General features: G+C 46.6%; 1 protein-coding gene across 2 annotated transcripts; it reads right to left on the reverse strand.

Annotated features, from left to right (window-relative positions):
- Positions 1 to 1,944: 1,944 nt before the first annotated feature.
- LOC120669248 (calcium-dependent protein kinase 18-like) lies at positions 1,945 to 23,606 on the reverse strand. Of its 2 annotated transcripts, none has more exons than XR_005672675.1 (12): positions 23,135 to 23,606; positions 21,986 to 22,116; positions 21,512 to 21,553; positions 20,859 to 20,970; positions 20,674 to 20,752; positions 20,417 to 20,586; positions 6,126 to 6,252; positions 5,450 to 5,565; positions 5,249 to 5,356; positions 3,217 to 3,279; positions 2,483 to 2,688; positions 1,945 to 2,330 (listed from the first exon to the last, which is right to left on the reverse strand). XR_005672675.1 is itself a non-coding variant. In XM_039949030.1 (12 exons), the coding sequence occupies exons 1-12, from the start codon at positions 23,396 to 23,398 to the stop codon at positions 2,175 to 2,177; spliced, it is 1,542 nt and encodes a 513-aa protein (XP_039804964.1). In that variant the 5' UTR covers positions 23,399 to 23,595; the 3' UTR covers positions 1,945 to 2,174. The 2 variants fall into 2 exon arrangements, 1 of the variants encoding a protein (XP_039804964.1); XM_039949030.1 differs by having other exon boundaries at positions 2,483 to 2,656; positions 23,135 to 23,595.
- Between the last annotated feature and the right edge of the window lie 1,780 nt (positions 23,607 to 25,386).

The following is a 25,386-nucleotide window of genomic DNA, read 5'->3' on the forward strand; positions in this document are numbered from 1 at the left end:
GATGCCAGGAATAGCGGTAAAATCCTTAAAGATCCGATGAGCACTCCGTTGAGATGGGTGATCTTTTGGCTGATAGATGATAGTTATCTTGATGCCGTAGAAGGCACTTAGATTAGTCACCCTCTTCAGTTGGTCACGTTGGTACCTTTCAAATGCTCGGCGTCCCCTAGTACGTCTAACAATCCATGCAATTTTGATCTTTATGGATCTCATTTCTATGATGCAAACTAGTTTGTGGGACTAGGCTAATTGTTATGATATTTATAGGCAAATCGACTTGGTTGGATATGCGTCATTGATAGTATATGACCAATTTTTATTATGTGAAATATGGACAATATTTAAATATGGCTTATCTTGAAATGCAACGGCAATATGCGCCGAAACATATAAGTTAATTCTTAATGATATCGGTTATACTATGGACTCTCGTGCTTTGGAAGCAACTTGATGTTGTTACAGAAAAATATAAATTGGGGGGGGGGGGGGGGGGGGGGGGCTGGAGAAATAGTACCTTTTAGTTGCAATTAAACTATCCAAATTTAGAGGCGGCGCGCTAGATTTAAAATGCAAATCTTGGCAAATTGTACAACTCCTTGATGTCATAACCTACCCCTATAGTTGCCTGCATTAGATATGTACTCATCTTGAAAAAAAGGGTTAATAACTTATGTTCTACTTAAATCACAAATAGCAGCTATCAGCCTATGACATCAAGGAGTTGCTCTCATGGAGTTGTAAAGGAATTGTTTCCAGCTTTCTTGATGCCAGTAATTATGTTAAAATCCTTGAAGACCCAGCAGCACTCTGTTGATATGGTGGTCATTAGGTTGAACAAATCGAGGGACCTTGATGTTTTAGATGTCACTTAGATTAGACAGCCCGTGTCTAAAATCTGTTTTCGGGCTAGCTCCTTAAGTGGCATGCATATATGCATAACACCTCTCTTACACTTTTTTCATTGCTTTGTATAAAATGATTAACCCAAATATGCTATATTTGGAGTGACAAGGATTATAAGTTGGTCTCAACCCCTAAACTTCCAAGATGGTACTAAACCATCACACCACATGGCCCAACAACAACGGCTATTATAGTGCATCCTTTTGTGCAGATCTTCTTGTTATTTGTCCATTATTTGGTGATGCTTGCTATGTGTAAGGACCCTTGCAACATTGAAATTTACGAGGGTGATCTCTGTTGTGCAAGCAATTTTGTGGGACAACGGGCTATTTTTTGACAATTAAACTTGGTGATTGGATATGCATCATTGTAGGATATGCTGAATTTATTATGTGAAACATAATTGTATTTTAAATGAGGTTAATATTAGAAAGTAATGGGACGGAGATTTGTGCCAAAAGACACGTGCAATCTCTTGATGCAACTATATTCTTGTATACCACACGTTCTCGTGCTTTGGAAGCAACTTACTCTTGTTACAAAAAAAAAATGTAGTGTTTTTTTATCAACAAAGTAAAAATTGTTACAACTGTAGAGGCAACGTTCTACATTTGAGGCCATGCAGATATGTAATTTTTAAGTTTCTGCTACTATACATTTTGTTTGTTGAACAAGTGTATATTTGTTCTTGTTGCAAGAAGAGTGCCTAGATGTTTGTTGAACAACTATAGTTGTTCTGGTTGCAAGAAGAGTGCGTAGATGTTTCATAACTAGTTGCCTTAGATGTCAAAGATGTTTCATAACTAGTTGCCTTAGATGTCAAGGACGGTGTTTCACAATGTCGCACATGTGTGACCAATATGTTTCAGGAGGTTGTATTAAATGTTGTGATGTGTTGGATTTTCACGTTGTAGACTAACATCTTTTTTTTGTTGTAGATCAAACCTGAAGAAGAGCATGATGAGTTTGCTTCCAAAAGTTAAGAGTTGCCGCATTCAATTTTGTATTTTCGTAGCACAATAGCAGAACTTGTTGGAAACAAACGAAACCGAAAACAAACACCACGAACCATATGTGAAGTGCACTCCTGCATAGGAGTAATACATCAAGGAACAACTACAGGTCAACCCTATTTCATGTGCATTGATTGTATACCTTACATACATCAAGAAGCCTTTCCGGCAACAATTCTCAATTACATGTGTCGCCCAAAAACATCTCACCATTTCCTGCTCCCTTGTTCAGTGAAGTGAACTATGAAAATTGAGAAACTATGACACGCAAACGCCCCTCGGAGTTTGTACAGTGCGCGCGCTCATGCTTGCAGTTTTCAAGAGCCTGCGGAATTCGTCTAGGCTTATTTTGCCATCTTTGTCAATGTCAGCCTCCTCTAGGAGGGGGTCAATAGAACCCTTCATTCCTGTATGCTGGAGACAAGGAGCAACGCGTCACCGAACAGCCAAAATACATTAATAATTCAATTTCTGCACTAAGTAACAATACAACAAAATAAAATGTCAATGAAAAAACAGAAATGCATGAATAACTGGGTAAGCTCCGGCAATTTTCTTAAGCATACCATTCTAAGTTCATCAGATGTGATATAGCCATCGCCATCGACGTCAAATTTATCAAATGCAGCTTGAGACAATGATTTCCACTTTTCAGTATCATGTTCCACCAGCTGATGCACGTGTAGTGTTGCCGCCACGAACTCTTCAAAATCAACTAGCCCATCTGTATTACTATCAATCTGCCCAAGAATGCAATATTGGCTGTCAATTCCTGAAACTCGAATGAAACATTTAACTATTCATTCCAACCCAACAAAGATATCAGGTGAACAAACACAATTCTAATGACTTAAATATATACTACTAAAAAGCATTGTTACAGTGAACATGAAACGTATACCATTAACTAAAAGAAAAAAGAACAGTTGGAAATTTATTTTAGCAAATCTCATTATCATCATTCAGAGACAAAGAAAATGTTATAGTTCTTCCAAGTTTCCTACAAGAAATTGTACAAGTATTTTAAGCTATTATAATCATGAAATTGTACAATCATAACACATAGGTTTGGATTTGTGAGTTGGGATCCAATACCACAAAGCAGTATAGTACATAAAACAAACAGACTAAGGGGTTGAAATGGGCAAGAAACGAGGAAAACTGCTACATACATATACAAATTAACAAATACCACACTCAAAATAACAAAAACTTTGTTCCAAACAAGCATGTGACAATACTTAAAACCAATATGTGACAATACTGCTACAGTGCTACAGCATAAGCCAAAGTAACATACCGCCTCAATAATCTCTAAAACACGAGGACCCTTTAATCTCCACGGAACATCCTTTGCAAGAGCCTGCAGATTAGTGTTGACACCAAATTATAATGATTGATGTGTATACAATCAATCACCTAGAACACAGGTCCTAGAACAAAATAAGGAATCTAACTGCTTTATAACTTTTGTCTGTTCCTGAGAAGAAAATTCACTACCACATGGAAATTTTCTTTATTTTGAGAACAAGAAGTATTTCTCAAATTTATAAATAAATGAAAAAATTTGTGAGTATAAGTGTATAATACTGATCAACTTTGACTAAACTAACATACTATAAAAGGGCTACCCCTTAGAAAAGATGGAGCAACACAAAAGTCAAAAAATATTTTGCAACTAGTTATTTTGAAGCATAAGCTGACAATCGAAAGAACTACATTCTTTCATTTTTAAGAGAAACCCATTTCAACCAACTTGCTAATGATAAAAACCCTTTCTATGGAAATCACTTTGAAGGAGAAAAATATCATCCCTATGATGGCAGTGATTTCTGGCAACACCACTTTTTTCTCGAATATGCAGGAGAGCTGTGTATCATCGCATTAAGAATAGAGGAAAAGTCTAAAATAACCATACAAACACACACACACACATACCACAGACCCCCTTATTACTTTAGATTACATGCGTGCCTGTTCTTACATAAGGCGACCACACCTACCCAAACACTGCTTAACCACCAGGTCGAGCTGCACCACTAGCATGACTAAACTTGAGGTAAGTCTAGAGAAATTTGGAATTAGTTCAGACCAGCGACAAAAAAGTCAGTTACCTATTCATATTAATAGTAGATAACCTTGTGTCTTTTCTTATGCAATAGTTAAATTTTGATGTGGTTTGCTTAGGGTGCCAATAAGAGAAAATTGCTATTTTAGGACTCGAAACAAGCGGCTTCGCTAAAATAAGATTCCTAATATTCGCTTCGCTAAAATAGGTCCTCAAACATTGGCACTTCGGAATACATGACATTTTACTCATTTTAATTCATTTGATAATCCAAAAATACATGTATTTCTCGTATTGACTCCATTGCCCTTCTGTACTACACGTAAATATCTCTCTCTTTCTTAACCCTCACGACCATCGCGATGGAGACTCGCGACGCCGCCGCCCGCCCTACGAGCGACATGCGACGCCCATCGCCGGCGCCCTCCCTGCGACACCCGTCACCGGCGACGCCCGTCGCCCGCTGAGGTCGACGCCGGCCCAACGCCTCCCTCGGTCCGCCCGCCGAGGTCGACGCCGACGCCTCTGGAGGCCGGGCTCACCACGGCTAGGCACAGCGCGGCAGCCACGGCCGCGTCCACGGCGCCGCCGCCGTCGCAGAGCGCGTCGCGGCCGGCCCTCGAGCACCAACCGTCGTCCGCGGCCACGGCGCCCCCACCGTCGCGCTCCCCATCGAGCAACGCCCATTGTCCGCGGCCACGGCGCCGCCGCTGTCGCGGCCACATCACTCTGTCAGTCTTATATGTTAATCGTCGTCCATCTCTAGTCCTCTGATCAAAGCCCGGCCAAACAGGCAGCAGTTCGTGGCAGGAAGCTTCGACTTCGGCTTGGGCGAGCATGCCGTCACTCCCACTCATGCATGTCGCAGGGGTAGCAGCCCTCCTGGGCGATGTCGGTGATCTGGACGCCCGTGTTGTAGACCTCGCCAGTGACGCCCCCTGCTTGCGGGGCGCCCAGGCAAGGGCTAAGGGCAAATCAGTCATACTCATATAAGCCCCCCAAATATGTATTTGGATTATCAAATGAATTAAAATTGGTAAAATGTCATGTATTCCGAAGTGCCAATGTTTGGGGACCTATTTTAGCGAAGCAAATGTTAGGAATCCTATTTTAGCGAAGCCACTTGTTTCGAGCCCCAAAATAGCAATTTTCTCATAACTGTGAATTCTGATAAGAGTCTTACAGTTGAGAAGCTCATTCTATGCAGTCCAGAGTTAGATGTTAGAAAAACAGTTACTCAGCAATGACATCCAACCAAACGTACCTGCTTCAATTCCTCCAGGCTAATTGTTCCATTTTTGTCAACGTCAATGGCATTGAACTGATCACGAAGATCAGACAACTCTTCTGAGTTTAGTGTAGATGCTAATGCCTACAAAAGTTGTATCAACCATTTCAATTTACTTAATCAAATCTCCTGAAGTAATGTTTAAGATCTTCACAAATTCTGGCACCTTTAACTTACCCTTAAAGCAAATTGCTTGAAACGGCTATATTTCACAAACTGTCGCATATTATGTAATACTGATATATCCAAGGGTATTTCAGATGCTTTTCCTCCTTCTCTTACCCAATCATGTGCTGGAGAAGAACACAAATTAAACAATAAATAACTTTAGAAGAAACACTATGCTGTACCTAGTCTACTAAAACAAAGTTCAATTTGTTTTCCCCAAAAGGACACATTTTCTGATAAACAATCATAGTCAGCACGAAACGCTCTGTAGTCTATAGTCACTGATAATAGTAGCATCCTAGTTACGTTTCGATAATACTATAATAGCCTGGAAGAATGAACCGGCCCTTGATCATGTGACCTACTATGCCCAACTGTGAGAAAGGACAGAAAGGAAGTTTCTATAAAGTGGCATAAAGGCTTAAACATTCATAGTTTATACACGGGCAAAAAGGAGCGAAAAAAATCAAATCCCCCCATGCCAAAGAAGAGAAACTAGACAACGAGCCTGGCATTAGTTAACAGGATATACTGCAAATCCATCCTTTGGTCTTAACTATGACCACTGGATAGCAAGGTGTGATCCCTCATATAGCCAGATTTGTATTGGTTACACAATTACACTAACCAGATTAGCAAACTTTAAGAGTTAAATTTTTCGGGATGGTAACATAGTCTTACATACATAATGCCTGTGCAGCAGTTAGTCTTGCACGGGGATCCTTAACTAGTAACTTTTGTACAAAATCCTTTGCAGCTGGAGTAATATTTGGCCAAGGCTTGCGGCGAAAATCTGGCTTGTTTTTTAATACCTGCATCAAAAAGAAAATAGCAAAATCGGTACAGTAATCATACAAATCATAACTACAAGGAGACACTAGCTGAGTAGAGTAACCACATATATTCATGCTTTTGTACATGCAAAGGTGATGTTTAGGACTGCATTCATAGTTGTGCTAGTGCATTAAAGCTTAGGAGAAAAGAGATGAATGATGATTCTCCCCAAGAGGTGAATCTAGAGCTATCCGTGCTAGAAATTTCTGGACAATAAGAGCCTTCACCAAGGATGGTTTGTTCCTACATTTATCCAGATAAGCATGCTTTAATTCAAACAACTCTAGATTTTCCTTTGTTGCATAGGTTTAGGAAGATAAGAGAATTTATGGTTTTTCTTTCAAGAACCAGTTATGTGAACACACCACAAAAACTTGTGAACCCAAAAGATCGCTTCATCCTAATTTGTATTCACGTATGGCCAATATACATCTTTTGGCTGGCCATTTCCTAGATCGTTTTCCCAGCATCTCAAAAAAAAAGATCGTTTTACCAGCAATATCCTTGGATGACATCGTTATTTGGTAACAGTGAAAGACAGTGAATTGGGAAAATGGTGAATGATTAATGGGAGCAAAGGCTCGAGTACATATAGGCAAGGATGTTCACTGGAGTAGGAAACAATCCTATCAGGGAGGATCCTTGCCTATTATAACCAACTAACCAAACCAGGGGGAGGCGCACAAGGCAACAAGCCTGTGCAGCCGCACCACCCTAAACCCAAGGGTATTGCCTAACATAGCAAGATCCCTGCCTAATATAGCCCACGCTAAACACCCCCCCCCCCCTCGGATCATCAGCCACTGCGCTCGTTCAGACTGGTCCTGAATTCAGTAAAGACTGAGGATGGGAGGCCCTTGGTGAAAATGTCTGCATACTGTGATGTCTGTTGGAAATATGCCCTAGAGGCAATCATATTTCCTTGTATTCATGGTTAATAAAGTGTACTTTGAATATTCATGAATGACAACTTGTATTGATTAATACTTATGTGAAGTATTTGTGAAACTCTATACTTGTATGAATATTCTAAAATGTTCCTAGTCGGAGTTCATGTGAGGACACACATGAATATTAGACTAGCACATGTATTAGTTGATTGACTATGTTTCACAAGTCATGGACATGGGGATGTCAAACTAATAATGTGGGCTCATGTGAGACATGAGATTGAACTGACCCAACACGAGATGATGACTTCTCATTACACAATATGTACGTTGTGTCCTAAGACCTGAGATCGTCGTATATACTCAAGATGTGAACCGACTTACTTAGAAGCCATCAAACGCTGCACCGTAACTGGGTAGTTATAAAGATGGTTTTTGGGTCTGTCAAGAAGCATGCTGTGAGACATAGTCGGTCAAGATGGGATTTGCCCCTCTCTACAAGAGAGATATCTCTGAGCCCCTCGAGTGATTCGGATCAAGAAATGCATGGTCATGCTAGAGTTAAAAGTTAACCAAGGATTCTGAATCATAGGATCTAAAAAGAGTGGTCGGCTTCAAGCAAGACCAAATATCGTGAGGCAAAGGGAACAGCATGTATATGATATTGTGGCGGTTCGTCTGATATGATCTTTGTGTGCGTATAGGAGTTGACATGTCTTGCTAGAGGCCACTGTCTACTAATGGGCCGAGTAAGAGTACTCGGGCCATGTCTATTCGCATGTGAGCCCATAGGGTCACACACTTAAGGGAAAGAAGCCTGATAAGGATGAGATCCGAATTAGACTGGGCTTAGGTGCACTAATGGGCATTTTAGGCCCAAAAGGGGGCCCAAGGTGGGGCCCAAGGCAGCCCACCTAAGGGGGCTATATAAACAGCCCTCCTGTGCGCCAAGCCCTGGGTCGACTTCGCAGATCTAGCAGTCCGGATAGCGACGCTTCTTCCCGTACGTGTGGATACCTTGGAGGTGCCGCATCTGCTGCACAAGGACGAGCCGTTCGAGAGGAGGTTCACGCAACTGCACTGCCGGCTTCCATCTGCACTACACCGACGTGCTACAGAAGTTCCGCAACCGCGCGTCTAGTGGTAATCCCGTGATCTATAACTGCAGTAATCCTGGTTTATGTGGTAGAAAATTTTATTTCTGCTACCCCATATTCCTACAATGTCGTCGACACATGCAGGACACGAAGATCACCAACAGCAACCCGTTCTCTGACGAATTGTAGATCAATCTCGATGTGCTTGGTGCGTTGATGCTGGACGGGGTTGGAGGTCATGTAGACAACACTGATGTTGTCACAGTACACCAGTGTAGCGTGGCGAAGAGGGGCGTGGAGCTCCAAGAGGAGCTGGCGCAGCCATGTAGCTTCTGCAACTCCATTAGGCACAGCGCAATACTCAGCTTCAGCACTAGACCTCAAGACGGTGTTCTGACGCTTGGAGGACCAGGAGATGAGGTTGTCACCGAGGAACACAACATAGGCCCGAGGTGGACTTGTGTGTATCCGGGCAACCAGCCCAATCAGCATCAGTGTAGACCACAAGATCAGTCGCTGTAGGTGGTCGCAGCAAGAGGCCAAGATCAAGGGTGTCGCGAATGTAGCGAAGGGTCCGCTTCAAAGCAGCAAGGGGTGGCTCCCGGGGATCATGTATGTGAAGACAAACTTGATGAACAGCGTAGGCAATATCAGGCCGGGTGAATGTCAGCCACTGTAGAGCACCAGCAAGACTGCGAAAATCCGAAGCGTCAGTCACCGAGGCACCACCTGCTGCTGCAACCTTCGGGCTAGTGTCAACCGGCGTCAGGCAAGGTTTGTACTCTGACATCCCTGCGCGATCAAGAAGCTCCACCATGTACTGCTTTTGAGAGAGAAGATCATCGCCCGAGGGCTGAACATGCATACCAAGGAAGTGATGCAGCACACCGAGATCCTTCCTAGAGAACTCCGAGATGATCCGGCGCACGAGGGCAGGTGAGGAGGCGGTGAGGACAATGTCGTCGACATAGAGCAACAAGTAGGCAGTGTCGGATCCCCGCTGGAAGACAAAGAGCGACGTGTCTGACTTGGCCCCAACAAAACCAAGGGAGAGCAAATATGTGGCAAACCGGCTGAACCATGCGCGAGGAGCCTGCTTCAACCCGTAGAGAGACTTGTTCAAGCGACAAACAAAGTCTGGGTGTGCAGGGTCTTCAAATCCGGATGGCTGAACGCAGTATACTGTCTCGGACAAGGTGCCATGCAGGAAGGCGTTCTTCACATCAAGCTGGTGCACGGGCCACTGCCGAGATAGAGCCAGGGAGAGAACTGTGCGAACCGTAGCTAGCTTCACCACAGGACTGAATGTCTTCGAGAAATCCACACCTGGGCGCTGGGTGAAACCTCGAAAAACCCAGCGCGCCTTGTACCGCTCCATTGTCCCGTTTGCATTGAACTTGTGCTTGAAGATCCATTTGCCCATCACCACGTTGGCATGAGGTGGTCGAGGCACAAGATCCCAAGTATGGTTCTGCAGAAGGGCAGCATGCTCTTCCTCCATGGCAACGCGCCAACTTGGGTCAGCGAGGCCACCACGGTAGGTCTTGGGCACCGGGGAGAGCTGCGCAGCATGGAACAGAGCCGGAACGCGAAATCCGCGTTTAGCGCGCGTCGCCATCGAGTGCAGGTTGGTCACTGGCTGGACAGCAACAGCACCCTTGGGAAGCGGCGCTGGTGCGGGCTGCGGCGGAACAGCGTCCGCGCGTGCCCGGCGCGTTTAGATATTGGTGATGACGCACGCCGGAGCCTGGAGAGGCGGGAAGCCCGGTGGTGGGCTGCGCGTGGCGGCGCCTGGTGACCTCTGTGCCGCGCGGAGCGCTGGCGAGATGCAGTCGGGGGGGGGGGGGGACGCAGCAGGCGATGACAACGGTGCCGCGGGGGAGGACAGCGTCGGGGCCGCTCGTGTCGCGGGGGAGGACTGTGACAATCCAGATTTTAGGGGTCAAAAATAAAATTTGTGTTGATTTAAAAGTTTAAACCATGATTTCTATAGCAAGGGTATTTTTGTAATTTTTGAAAAGTCCAAAGTCCTTTCACAACATAGTTTCGCAAAAGGCAAAATTTCAAAATTTATGAGGAGTCAAAATGCACATTTTGTTTTTTTCACTTTTACCCTCATAAAAAGATGTTTTTATGCCTAAGGCTACCCTTGCAATTTTAAAAATTAGTTGCGTTCTTCTGCATTTTAAAAGATTTGATGGATTTCAAAATATTTCAAAATCCTTTGATCTAGTGAAAATTTACACAACATGAAAGTTGTAGATCTTAAAAAGTTACACAACTTTCATGTTGAACACTTTTTCATTGGAGTCCTAGATCAACGGGAAATTTTACTTTTCAGTTAAGCCCCTGGAATTTTTGGAAATCACAAAACCATCCCTATCTCTATCTTCTACCTCCCTCCTCTGCTGAAAACAGAGTGCGCCGCCCCTCGCCGCGGGTTCTCGCCGTCCGCCGTTGTTTCTCGCCCCCAGGTCGCCGTGCCGCCTCGGAGCGCCTCCCACCGACTCACGCGCCGTGCAGGACAGCTCCGCCGCCTTTTCCTCCTCCCTGCTGTCCTCACCTGCCCGCGCCACGCTGCCGCACCCTGCAAGCTTGCCGGCCGCCCACGGGGATGCACTGCCGTCGCCGATTTCACCTTTTCTTCGGCCGAATTCATTCCCTAGACCCTGCTCTTGCTTATCCTTCCCTCCTAGCCTATAAAACGGGCCTGACCGAGCCCCTTTCACGACCAGTCCACGCCGTCGAACACCATTTCCGCTGCCGCTCGCCGGCGCGTGTGGAGACCGTCTCTCCGCCCCCCTTTTCCTCCACTCCAAGTAGCCCATGGCCTTCCCCATCCTGCACTGATCCTCCCCAGCCCGGTCACCCCCTCCACCTCTCGCCGGAGCGCCGCCGCCACGGCATGGCTCGCCGCCGACCCGCCTGCTCCCGTGGCGAGCCCACTACAGGCCATCCCAAGCCCAACCCGAGCCACCTACAGGTGCGCACAAGCTTCCTCTACCTTTCCCCCAAGCTCCCCCTTGCCCTCAGGGTCCTCCCTCGCCGGAATTTTGACCGGAGCAGAGCTCCCACGCCGGCCATGGCCAGGGACCCGATTGCTTTAACCTTTTTCTTTCTAGGGTCTTATCTGTAAAACTGCCAGAGCTTTTTCTATTTTATGTTGTGAACTGAAAAATCCTAGAAAATGGTAGAAAAATCAGAAAAATGTCAGATTAATTTTGTTGTGTTCCTCTCAACTAAATCTATAACTTTGGCTACTAAAGTCTGTATGAAACTTTGTATTGTGAGCTCTAGTTTAATTGTTAGGAAATGAGTAATGTATTTATATCTTTTTAACCATAGCTCTGATATGTTTGATTTTTAAAACCTACCATCCTCTCCCTATGTATGTTCTTGAATAAAAATTATGGCCCAAATGCTTGATTTTTGCTTGTTATTTCATGTGATTTGTTTATTTCTAGAATATCCACCTATTTTATTTATTAAAGCATGTTTCTATTAATTTCTTGGGGTCATCTTTTGTACCATGGGCTCTACTAATCATATTTAGCTTATGATAATTTTTTGGGAGAATTTTGTGCTGTTTAGCTTGAGTTTGTGATTTATTCTTGCGCTCTAGAGTTAATTCATATATACTAGTGCTGTCTTTGTTTTTGTTAGAATAAATTCTATGTTTAGGCTTAATTCATATACTTGGTCGTTTCTTTTTATCTTTGAATTGATGTTTTGTTTGAACCCTAGTTGTGCATTTTCTTTTGAATTCAAATTATAAATTTGAATTCAACCCATCCCATGTTCCTAAATAGGTTTAGCCTTCTTTTCTTTGATTTCAAACCATGTTTCCTTTGTGTAACTAGTTTTGTTATTTCATGAAATCTTTTATGTTTGCTTTTACTCTATAAATGATTGCCCAGCAAAATAACACTTTTAAGCTCAGTCTTAAATAATTACTTTATTGGATAATAACTCTTTAGTGAAGGAAAGCTATACTTAAGCACTTCACTAATTTCGAGTACTGCATTGTATATAGAAATAATATCGCTAGTCAACGGAACGTACGAATTCATCCAGGAACCAAACGGAGACATTTCTGAAGTTCAAGTTAACGAGGATACTTCTGAAGTCCAAATCAACACTATGGAAGATAACAAAGACCTGAACATGAACCCGAAGTCCAAGAGTGAATTGCATGAAGCCCAACCAACGTTTCGGAATTAACTGAAGTTCCGAACTTCGATTCGGAAGAGCTGAAGTCTACTAACTCTTTAGACTCTTCTAAAGGCAAGCCCCGGTGCATAATCCTATTATTTTAAATTATGCAATTATTTACTTGTGCATTTAAGTTATTGGAATTGTATGAAAACCTTAGATGCATAATCCTAGGTACCAATTGATTGAACACTCTTGAGTTCGAAATAGCTGCTATGCTAATAAGACCGGTAAAAGTCGAGTGATTGTCTGTCACTCGCGAGCTTATAGGAGTTGATTGTTTACTTTCTGCAATCACTATAAGGACCATGGACGGATTGGGTTACAAGTTTCATGGTGGTAATCCGTCTGTGTTGATAAAACTTGATAAGGCCGCAGTGTGTGGTAGCATTGGTTAAGCCTTTAAAAGTACTAGCCACGTGCCGTAAATATGGTACGCGGCAAGCCTAGTAACTGATCGGCCCGGCAAATGGACTTTACCCCACTCTCTCTTAGAGATAGGAAGTTATTTTATGTTCGAAAGTTTATTATATGTTGCGCAACGACCACGGCTGCAGAGAGGGTCGGGCTCGCTGTAGTCGGGGAGAGTGGCCCTGTCCATGAACCGGAATGAGAAGCAAACGGTTGCTTGGGAGTGACTCAACAGTGCTCCAAGCGTGTGTGTTAGGTTTTACCTTGCAAGGATTGAAATTCGGTTCGAACTGTTCCGCCTCTCACGGATATTGAGATTGTTTAATCTCTTTGCCACATAGAGTAAGAAGTGAAACAAAGATGATATTCAATCTTGTTGTATGCAAATAATTTTTTTCTATACCATGCTTGTATAGATAGGTGCAAACCTAGAATGGTTAATCCAACTAGACTCTGAAAGGTAAAATTTGAAATTAAGGACCTACTCTTTATTGCTTTTCAACAAATAAACTCCAGAGCCTTCACAAGCCTTGCATGTCTAGTTAAAGGGATATTATATACCCTTAGTCGGGTTAGCCTTACTGAGTATTAGTATACTCAGTCTTGCTTTTAACATTGTTTTCAGGAAACTCTTGGAATGCGTGGTGAGATTGACATCATGTACGGGCTTCATCATAATGTCATATGACGTCGCTAGATATCGTTTTCTTTAATTCTCTACTTCAAATTTCTGAGGTACCCTACTTAAATCCTTAAACTCAATTTGCAATAACTTTTACTGTTGAAGTTTGTATTGTAATTGCTGACACCTTTTACGGGCCAACACACGATCGCGCTAGGTCGCGCGACGCGAGGAGCTCCTTGCAGCACCTCCCGCGTGGAGCGGTCAGACCGGTCGCCGTGCACAACGGCGACGATCCGACGAACGCTCGCCCGGGAGGGACCCCGTCGGGGCAAGCGCGCGTAGGGTTGTCCTAGGCTCGGCAGGCCAGCTAGGGCGTCCTCAAACGCCATGGAGACGAGAGAAGAACAGCATGTCGAGGTTGGAAAAGTAGGATAACGAGGAAGAAAGGTAAAAACGATAAGGATAAATGTATTTGATTGGTTCGATTGGGTTCTTCCTTCAATCGGCCGTGACCCTTCATATTTATAGGGTGGGGAAGACTTACCCCGCAAGAAATCCTGTTTACAGATCTAAATCTATTAAGAACTCTAATTGTACTCGGACTCCTCCTAGACCGGTCAGACCGGTTGATCATGCCAGACCGTCTACAGACACCTAGACCGGTCAGACCGCCTGGACACACCGGTCAGACCGGTCTGTTCAGGTTACTACCAATTTTGGTCGTCAACATATGCCCCCCTGTTCTTTGGCAAAGCTTGCGTGCCAAAGAACACTTCTCTGGACCAAAATTGTCTAAGGGCGACGATTAACAATACGTCGACCATTCATTATATTTAAACATGCTAAAATAGCCGAACTAAGAGAACTAGCATGTAACAATTTCTAGCTTACGATCAGCAAACGTTTTCGGCTTTACATTCCTTAGCATGTTCAATAACAAAAATCTTGAGACGGCCAATGCGGCCGATTATACAAATCATAGCTCCTTGGTAAAGTATAAAACTGATAATCATAATATGGCAGCCAAGGATTATGACCAAACCATGGATTAAACAAACCTGAATATGCAGACCATGGTACGTGCATCGACGGGATAAATGACGAAGACCAATACGATGACCGTTGATACTTTCTTGATCTTGGTGATGAACTCTTTTTTCGTTTGCCTTCCAATTGATTGCTTTGTTTTTGCGCAAATATCTTGTATTTATCCAGAAGCTCCTCAAAGGTCGGCTTGATCCTATTTTTTGCACCACCAGACTTTCCAGGTTCAGACCGGTCAGACCGATCTGACGAACCGGTCAGACCGGTCCTGTCAGGACCGATATGGTTGCTCTTATCTTGCCCCCCAGCCGAACTTAAACATTGTTCGACTACATTGTTTAAATCAGGATAATCATTGAGGACAATTTTACTAATTGAGCTATCTGATTGCTCTTCAACAATCGGCTTTTCTTTATCTAGTGTCAAATCTGAATTTTTGTTTAACCGTCCATCTTTTTTGACATGATAAACTTGCTTGATCACCTTGTATTTCTTTTTCTTCATAGACCGATCTTTTTCATCAAAATGGTCATTAATGGTAGGTGATGGTTTACTAATTGCCGGCTCCCTATAGGTAATATAATCCGGATACAAATATCTAGGAAGAGACGGCATACATGAATTATAATACCATGACGGATAAAAGGAAGACATGCTATAATAAGATCCGTATGGCATATGTATAGACGACCTATATGATGAAAACGGCATTGAATTAGGAAAATTATTCAGCTGTCGATTCCGATCATGGAATTGCTGTTTTGGAGTATACCTCGAGTGTTTTGGATGTTTTGACCGACTAGCATCATTATTTTGTTTTTTGGATTTAGCCGGAAGATCTCCAAGAAAGGGCTTCGGCTTTTCCTTTTGATGTTTGTGACGGCCTTTGGATTCAACGGTTTTCCAAACACCAATCTCGGGTTTTTTGGGCTTAACCATCTTAGATTTTGATTTATTTTGCAAAACCCTAGATGAATCGGTTAGACCGGTCGTGGAACCGGTCAGACCGGTTGCAATGCAACCAGCATCTTTGCCTTTGTTTTGTTGCCCCCCGAGCGATGAAGTACTAGATTTAGTCTCTGTGCTCTTGTTAGGGGATTTTGGTTCAGCAATTTCGGCTTGAGACGGCCGAATTGTATCTTGACCAGCAACATTTGGCAAATTTTTGCAAGGTTTATTAGTCGGCTTTTCAATAACCGACTTTTGAACAACAGGAATTGGATTTACTTTATCCACTATATCAATTAGTTCAGGTTTATCAAGCAAATACTTGATATAAATACGATCACTATTGGATAAAATACTTGTAGACAGTACCTCTCTCAGAACATCGTGGTATGATGGCGATCCTTTGTCCTCCATCCAGCATGAAAAACTCAGGTCGATCTGTACTCAAAGAATCTCTTGACCTAGTTCAGAAGTCATCGCCAAAGGTATGTCTTCTGATTGCGCCATATTGTTAGGGCTCGATTTCGGTTATGCAAAAACTGAAACACCTTTGTCCCCAGCGGAGTCGCCAAAATATGTTGACACCTTTTACGGGCCAACACACGATCGCGCTAGGTCGCGCGACGCGAGGAGCTCCTTGCAGCACCTCCCGCGTGGAGCGGTCAGACCGGTCGCCGTGCACAACGGCGACGATCCGACGAACGCTCGCCCGGGAGGGACCCCGTCGGGGCAAGCGCGCGTAGGGTTGCCCTAGGCTCAGCAGGCCAGCTAGAGCGTCCTCAAACGCCATGGAGACGAGAGAAAAACAGCATGTCGAGGTTGGAAAAGTAGGATAACGAGGAAGAAAGGTTAAAACGATAAGGATAAATGTATTTGATTGGTTCGATTGGGTTCTTCCTTCAATCGGCCGTGACCCTTTATATTTATAGGGTGGGGAAGACTTACCCCGCAAGAAATCCTGTTTACAGATCTAAATCTATTAAGAACTCTAATTGTACTCGGACTCCTCCTAGACCGGTCGGACCTACCGGTCAGACCGGTTGATCATGCCAGACCGTCTACAGACGCCTAGACCGGTCAGACCGCCTGGACACACCGGTCAGACCGGTCTGTTCAGGTTACTGCCAATTTTGGTCGTCAACAGTAATCTCTGGACTCAACTTCGAGTGAGGTATGTTGTTTCGATCCGAAATCCAGTGGTGTTATCGGGATTTTACCCGACAGACTGTCAAATTACTCTGTTGAAGTGCGTGTAGATGATGGTTAGGGCACTTTAACTGGATTAATTTTGGCTGTTCTGCCACAAGGACGGCGTCGGGGCCGCGCGTGGCGCAGGAGAGGACGGCGCGCGCCGTCCTGGTGGGACGTACAGCGCAGGCGCCGTCACAAGGGTCGGCACCACAGGGTCCTCGGGCGCAAGCGCGGAGGTGCCTGTGGTGGCATCCGACGATTCAGGATCGCCGGGGAGAGTTCCTGCAGGCAAAAATTTGTGTTGTGGTCCAATAGGATCAGGCACAGTGTCAGGAGCATCAAGAAACTCAAAAGCTGCAGGAGAGCGTGGTTCATCGCGATCAGCAAAGGGAAAGGCAGTTTCATCAAAGATGACATGCCTCGAGATGATGATGCGATTGGAAGAGAGGTCAAGGCAGCGGTATCCTTTGTGATGGTCGGAATAACCAAGGAAGACGCACAGAGCAGACCTGGGGGCGAGTTTGTGGGGAGCTGTGGCAGACAGGTTGGGATAACATTTGCAACCGAAAACCCGTAGATGATCATACACCGATGGAGTGGCATACAAGGCGAGGTGCGGCGTAGAGAAAGCAAGGGTCCTGGTCGGTAAGATGTTAAGCAGCCCTGTCGCGGTGGAGAGTGCCTCGACCCAATATGAGGGGGGCATGGACACCTGGAACAGCAGGGAGCGAACAATATTATTGATTGACCGAATGATGCGTTCAGCTTTACCGTTCTGAGGCGAAGTGTAGGGGCAAGACATGCGAAGGTGGATGCCCTTGCTGAGAAGGTAGGTACGAGCGCTGGAGTTATCAAACTCGCGCCCGTTGTCGCACTGGATGGCCTTCACAGAGGCGCCGAACTGAGTAGAGGCGTAGGCAATGACGTTTGCGAGCGTGCTGAAAGTGTCAGATTTAACACGAAGAAGAAAAGTCCACAGATAATGCGTGCAATCATCAAGAATGACCAAATAGTATTTATAACCAGACACCCTGACGACTGGAGATGTCCAGAGATCACAATGTATAAGATCAAACTTGTTAGACGCACGAGATGCAGACGCATGAAAGGGCAAGAGAACATGGCATAAATCTGAGCAATCTTCTAAGTGAATGAGCCACTAGACGCGAGCTGCGACAAAGCTTCATGGCCAGGATGACCGAGACGGCGGTGCCACAAGGGGGAGGCGGCCTTGGCAACAAAGGACTGAGTTGGAGGAAGGCGCAAGGGGTACAGGGCCCCGGAGCTATTGCACATGACGATCACGTTCCGAGTTTGCAGATCCTTCACAGAACAACCAGTAGGGTCAAACTCAACAGAGCAATTGTTGTCGATAGTAAATTGGCGAATTGAAATAAGATTCTTAATAATTTGTGGAGACACAAGGATATTATTAAGAAATAGAGAGTGAGGTAATTCAGTAGAGCCGGTGCCAACCACAAAAAGCAGGGAACCATTACTGACAGGAATGGATGGAGTAGGATACCGCGGGAAAAAAAGTGTGAAAGATTGTTGGAAGGTGTCATGTGGGAAGTTGCACCTGAGTCGAAGTACCACTCGGTGGTCGGGGGCAGCTGCAGCGACGCCGTGCTGAATGCAGAGGCCAGCGACTGGGTGTCCCAGGAGAGCAGGCCGGCCATGGGGTGGTAGAACCCCGGCGGAGCCCACTGGCCGGCCCCCTCAGTCGGTGCAGGAGGAGCATGTGCCGCAGGTGGCTGCTGCTGGGCGACGAAGGCCTGCTGCTGAGGACGAGGCTGGGGAATCGGCACCAGTGGAGGGCGTGCGCCTGGCCACATGTGGATGGTACCCGTCCACGAGTTGTAGACCGAAGGCCAGGGACCAGCCGGCGGCGCAGCAGGTCTGGCGCCGGGCTGATGCTGTTGCTGCCCGCCGCCGCCACGCTTGCTGCGGCGGCTGCTGTTCCTGGAGCTGTTCCCGTGGCCAGTCCCCCTGGAGTTGGAGCCGGACGGCTGTGGGGGCTGCTGCGAGGACTTGGTGGTGGCGGCGAGAGTAGTGGCCGGAGAAGGCTGCTGGTTCACCAGGGTGAGCTCTTCCAAGATGAGGTCCTCGCGGGCGTCGAGGAAGGAGGGGAAGGGCCAAGCGCGACGAAGCAGGGCACCGACGTGGGTGAAGCGTCCGTTGAGGCCGCGGATCACGTTGAGGACGAGGGTGCGGTCGGTGACGACTTCCCCGATGGCGCCGAGGTCGTCGGCCATCTTCTTGAGGTGGCGACAGTACTCGGCGATGGAGAGGTCGCCCTGGACGAAGTTGCGGAACCTCGTCTCAAGCTGGATGGCGCGTATCTCCCGGTTCCCAAGGAACTGGGACTCAACAGCGAGCTAGGTGTCCCGGGCAGTGCCGCCCTGGGAGGAGACGATCTCGACGAGGTCGTCGGTGAGGGAGCCGAGGATCCAGGACTTGACGACGCAATCCATCCGATCCCAATCCTGGGAGGGAACCGGGGCGTCGAGGTAGACATGATCCTAGAGGGAGAACTTGCCGAGGGGCAGTAAAAACTGATCACGCCAATGGTTGAAGTTACCGGAGTCGACATCCAGGACGATGTGGACGAGGCTCCGAATGTTGTTGACGACGACGGCCTGGGCGTGGAGGTTGAGGAGGGCGGCGGCCTCCTGAAGGAGCATGGCGGCTTAAAGGTCCGCCGGTCAACCCATGGAGCGCGTCGGTCCGCCCGCAGAAGAGGCCTCCTGGGTCGAAAGATGCAATGCGGCGGCGACGGCGACGGCGGCGGCGATCGCCTGCGCCGCGGCGTCGCGGGCTTTGATGGCTTTGGCGGCGTCCTCTTCAGCCTGGGCGACGAGGGCGGGGCGGCATCGTAGGCCTCCTACCGTTCCTTGGTGACAGCGCTGGCCTTCTCCTTGGCCAGGCGCGCAGCAATCTCGTCCTGCTGAGGATTGGCGCCAGGAGCAGGGGAGTGGGCAGCGGCGGCGGCCTCCTTGGCCGTGTCGCTCTTGGGTGAAGGGGGTGGAGGCGGGCATGGCGCAGGCGCGCAGCACGGCAGGGAGGGCCGGCACGCAGGCGCAGCACGGCAGGGGCTGGCGCGCTAGGGCAGCGGAAGAAATCGGGGAACCCGGACTCGTGATACCATGAAAGAATATGAGATTTGGGTAAATGGCTGATTGATTAAGGAGATACAAAGGGTGTACAATATATAGACAAGGATCGTCTAGGGTTTATAGAATACACTCAATCAACGGAGATCCTTGCCTAATCAATAACCAATCACCTGAAAACCCTAAGGCAACCCAGCCTCTAGGCGTGGGCGCCAATGGCCCATATGGCCGGCCTAACAGCCCATTCTAACACTTTCTATGTTACATAACCAAACTTTCAATGGTATTCAAACAACCAAACTGTTTCATTGGTATTTTGCAAACGTCAGAGATTCAAATTATCATGTTGTAAAATAAACCACACATCAAATATAACAGTACATCTTTGATGCTTATGTAAGATCAACATGAACCATAATTGGCTACATGGAATAGATTTTTAATCTGTACTCAATTAGAATTAGGAAATGATATCAAGATAATGTAGCATCATTGTAGAACAAAATAGAAAATTAATTAATATGTGACATGTAAATGAAAAAAATTATGTACATAGAAAATGAAAAACATGTAAAAATGGTTACAGAATAGAGATAATTTAGGCTAATAACCTCTTTAAATATTCCATCTTCAGTTTTGTCCCAGAAAGGCCGTCTTCCACACAGCAAAATATAGGTAATAACGCCTATACTCCAAACGTCAGATTCCGGCCCTGACTTTCGCTTGAGTACTTCTGGTGCCACATAGTAGGCACTTCCGACAATGTCACGGAATTGCTTTCCTGCAAAATCACACAACAATGTTTAAGTGCAAGCTATAACCAGCGCATACAGTGATAGTCTTATGTAATAGTAAATTAAGAACACACCTGGTCTTATGAAATCTGAAAGGCCAAAATCTGTAGCCTTGAGGGGTGAGTCCTCCTTTGTTGATTTGAATAGGAAGTTCTGTAAACAGGAAAAACACACCAAAACGTTAGGTATTCCTTTTTGTCGAACTATATTATCAGTTACTCTTGATGACAAGATTCCATCGTATACTTTCAGACTATACCTCAGGTTTCATGTCCCGATGAACCAAACCGTGCAGGTGGCACTCAGCTGCAACCTTGAGCATCTGTCGGACAATTACTGCAGCATCTTTCTCGCTATAACGGCTATCTTTCCTGCTTGGACACAAAATATCTGAGTCCCAGCATGGCAAATATCTTCTACGTACATCAGAACAAAGACTCTTGTATAAAAGGGATAAACATAGCATATAAGAGTAGAATTTCGTTTTTTTACTGTTGCTGAAAAGTGACTAGGATATTCAATCTCTACCTATCAATAAATGCTATAAATCCATCTTATGCAACTACTTACAGTGTGGTGCACTATTGCAGTTGAGAGAGTAATCAAACTGTGGCTAAGCCTAGTAGGCACAGTTATACAGAAAAACTATCCTTCAGAAAATGAATCAATGTTTGTATAGTCCAAGAAAAATTATCAGAATAATAATAGCAAAATTTGAAGACATATTTTAGAATAAACTCTGAAATGAGAAAGTAAAATTCAAAAGGAACACTTGGCTAAACAAAAGAAGGAAACGTTTTAGCTCAATAATGCAAATAAAAGTAAGAGAGAGAACAAGAAATGGAATATTTCTGCAATGAAGGTAGGAAGTAAGAACGACCATAAACATCTAAAGGTTATAATATTTCTTACTTGGCTAATATACGATCAAGTAATTCACCACCCTCACATAATCTGTTAGAAGACACCACAGAAAGTGAGATGTTTCATTTAGTGTATAAAGTGATAAGCAAAGAATAAAGACTGAAAAGCATCAAAATTGCTTGCCAACTAATCTGATCCCTGTTTTATTCCATTCCGAATTTTCATGTAAACCAGCAATATCCTAGAATTTGTACAGGAATAAAAAATAATGCTAGTTTGAATATAATGTCATGCCGTTAAATTCCCAACTACCCCCAGCCCCACTTAGCTCAACTCCTCCATATAAGTTATGGGAAAAGTTTCTAACAGAAGTGTAATCAAACTCTGTGGCCCACTCTACTTCATGTCTGATTGGGGATCTAATAGAATAAAATCCATGACCATTCGGAGTTCACACAGGCCTTATATTTCAAAGGAAATTTCAAAGATTCAAAATCATTCGAGAGATTTTCTAAAACTTACTCCATGACTATATACACAAAGTTGTCATCTTCAAATGCATTGTAAAAATGTACAACATTTTCGTGCCCTTGTAAGGCCTTCAATATTTTAACTTCTCGCTTTACGTCTTCAACAGCAACAGGAAGGACCATCTGCAAGGAAAACAGAACCTCTCATACTAAGTTAATTCTGTCCGCTTTATTTTGCAAATATGAGTTAATTCAGTACGCTTTATTCTGTGAAAATGTGTCCATGAGTTAGTTCTGTACTCTCTTGATATTACATACAAATTACAGTGGCTACGATGCACCAATACTGAATATACAAATAAACATCGGCAACGGCAAATAGCAATCATCTCCATTTGAACAATGACGGATGAAAGCCCAGCATGCTTCCAATACATCTACGCTACAGTCATGATGTAAGGCCGAAGCAGAGCTGACACTAGCCACGATATGCTTACCAGTAACTTGTGACTTGCCCAATTCTAACTTGCTCTAGAAGACTAGAACGGTGGGCAGCCTGAGCAAGGACAAGTTGGCATATTGCCACTAACCATGACATAGTTACCAGTGACCTTCAGAAACCAGAACCCACCATCTGTCCTGAACTCCTGATTTGTGTATCACTCATGACTGCTATCTATCCCTACCTTGCACACATTATACTGATCCAATTATCCAAAGACGAGCGGCTCTCCTACTCGTCCTCCCGAAAGGAAACTTGCCCGAAGTAGCCTAATATGTATACAGTACAGAAATCCCAAATAAGCCAGCGCGTCATTATTCGGGAATCCTGTTCCTGCTGATTCGCCATGTGCGGTCTCCCCGGACAATTGGCATTTGGCAACTCGTGCTAGCAACTTTTGGACAAGCATCGCAGGTACCACCGCAGATTCCCGCATTTGGCTTTCCTATCCGCACCTCCCCAATCCACGTGGTAAACGGGAAGCGCCAACGCGCAAGCTCGACGGCCAGGCTAGCCCAGCTGTCGCGACGCGGCCCGAGGAGGTCCCCGGGCCTGGCCCACCCGTCAGCCAGCCACACGGCACGCCCCTCCCTCCGCTCCTCGGCTCCTCCGCAAGAGAAACGGCCCGAGAGAGAAAAAAAAAAACAGAGGCAGGGAGAAATGAAGGCCCGGTCACCGTCGGGGAGCGGAGCACGGCACCTTGTTCTTGTCGATGCGCTTGACGGCGACGCGGTCGCCGGACGCGCGGTCGACGGCGGCGAAGGTGTACCCAAACTGGCCGTGGCCCAGCAGCCTGCCGAGCGAGAACCGCGCCTCGAAGTCCTTGTCGTACCCGAAGTCGGTCCGCTTGCCGCACGCCACGATCCCGCGCCCCTTCTCCCTCTCCCTCCTCCCCGCCGCCGCGCCGCCGGGCCGCCGGGGCGCGTCCGCGGCCGCCGCGGTGGAGGAGCTGCAGAGGCCCATCGTCGTCGTCGCCGCCGGCTCCCCGCTCCCGCTCCCGGTCCCCCCGCGACCATCAAATGGAGTCGGGGGAGTCAAAGCCGGAGGAGACTTTGTAGTAGCAGTCTCTGGCTCTCTGCTCGCTGGGGGATCTCTCTCACCTCCCCCTGGCGGCGATGTCGTCGCTCTCCGCTCTCTCTCTCCTCCTGGTTTCGCGAGTAAGAAAATGGCGGTGGCCTTCCGTCGGGCCCCCCCCGCGCGCCGCGACGCGGCGTCCGGCGGCCACGTGAGGATGACGCGGTGGGGACGGGGATTGGTAGGACCCGCGTGTCGGTGGGGCGCGAGGGTCGGGAGCCGGGTGGGGGGTTCGTTCGGGGCTCGGGTGCGCGGTGACGTGGCGCGGGAAATGGAAATGGGGAGGAAAGGAAGGCGACGCGATTTGGTGGGTGCGCGGGTGTTGGTGACCTGGTGGGAGGTACTCGCTCGCGTGTGCTGAGGCCCGGGGCGGGGCCCGCCACTTGGAGAGAGTTTTTTTTTCCTTTTATCTTTATTTTCTTTGTTAAATTAAATTAAATTGGGAGACCGAGGCGGCGGCGGCAGCAGCCTCGGCTGCTGCAAGACTTCGATGATTCTCTGATAGCATCGCGTTTCGCGTGTGGACTTGTGTATTTTATATGTACGAGCTGGGGTACTGAGATACGGAGGGAATAGAAAATCGAAAATGGGCCAAATAATTCAGGAGGGTACGATAGAGAGGATCCTTGAAAACAAAAGAAAACGGGGGAGAGGCAAAGAAAATGCGGGAATGAGTGGATGCGTACTTTACGTGGATGAAGAAAAAAAACTATGCGACTACAAGAAGCATAGAAATGATGTGTCGGAGTGGTACTGTGCTAGCAATGTGTACATACGTGTACACGTTTCAGTGTCATGTACGTGCTGGTCCTATCTGTTGAAAAAAATTGAAAATTTATGGAACCGGCCTTTTTTTTTGTTTCCTCTCCAGCAGCTAGTCAGCCACTCATCATATCTCCTGGCACTAATGGCAGGGGGAGTCTATTCCCCGCATATGCGAGCGGCGACAAACGCATCGTAGAAGGATTCGCCAAGCTCCGGCGCCGCCCCCGGCGCCTCTGCCGCCGCCCTCCACCGCCTCCAACCCTAACCAAGCTCGTCGCCACCGTGCCGCCGGCTTCTTCTCGCCCCCGCCGCCGGCCGCCGCCCGTCCTCCGCCACCCGGGGCCCCTCCTCTTCTAACGCCGGCGGCCATGGAGCTCCCCGAACCTAGGTAACCCGGAACCCTAAGCTCCGCCGCCTCCCTCCACCACCCCCGCCGCCGGCGACCTCGCCGGCGACCTCGCCGGCGGCCGCTCCCCCCACGTACCACCCCTCCCCTCCCCGACCACCCCCTCCCCAAGCTCCGGCCGCCGCTTACCTCAACGGAGAAGATGAACAGGAGCCACCGCGCCGCCGCCCTCCTCTTCTGCGATGGATCGATAGCAAATCGCATATGCGATATATAGATTTCCCCCTAATGGCAACTTGGCAAGCAACCTGCGAAGCTGCATCCACCATCAATCAGCCTGCTCGTCCCGTCAGCGCCCTCTAAGGCTGGAGATTACCGGCATCCCCTCCTCTCAAATATGGGCAGCCCCCCTTCGCTAACATCTTTGCTGCCGGTGTGATTTAGTTTGGCCATGAATTAAAATTGAAGCCAATTCCAGTCCTATAAAGTATAAAGATATAGGAGGTGTGAGGAACTTTTATTTTGTTACAGCTCCAACTGGATGAACTTTTCTTACCACTCCCATATCCTGTACACCTGGATTGAAGTAAAAGTTCACCGTTGAGAGAGTTTTTGAAGCGGCTTACAACATGGTAGTAGCTAGTCAGGAGGTGGCTGCGTGATGGCCTGGTAAGGGCATCACCGGTGCTGGTTCGAACCGAACGACACTGGTGGGCCCATCAAATCGATTTGATTTTCTATTCGATGCGTCCCGTTCGATCCATAC

This window comes from Panicum virgatum, chromosome 2K, assembly GCF_016808335.1.
Source record: "Panicum virgatum strain AP13 chromosome 2K, P.virgatum_v5, whole genome shotgun sequence".
Classification (NCBI taxonomy): Eukaryota; Viridiplantae; Streptophyta; class Magnoliopsida; order Poales; family Poaceae; genus Panicum; species Panicum virgatum.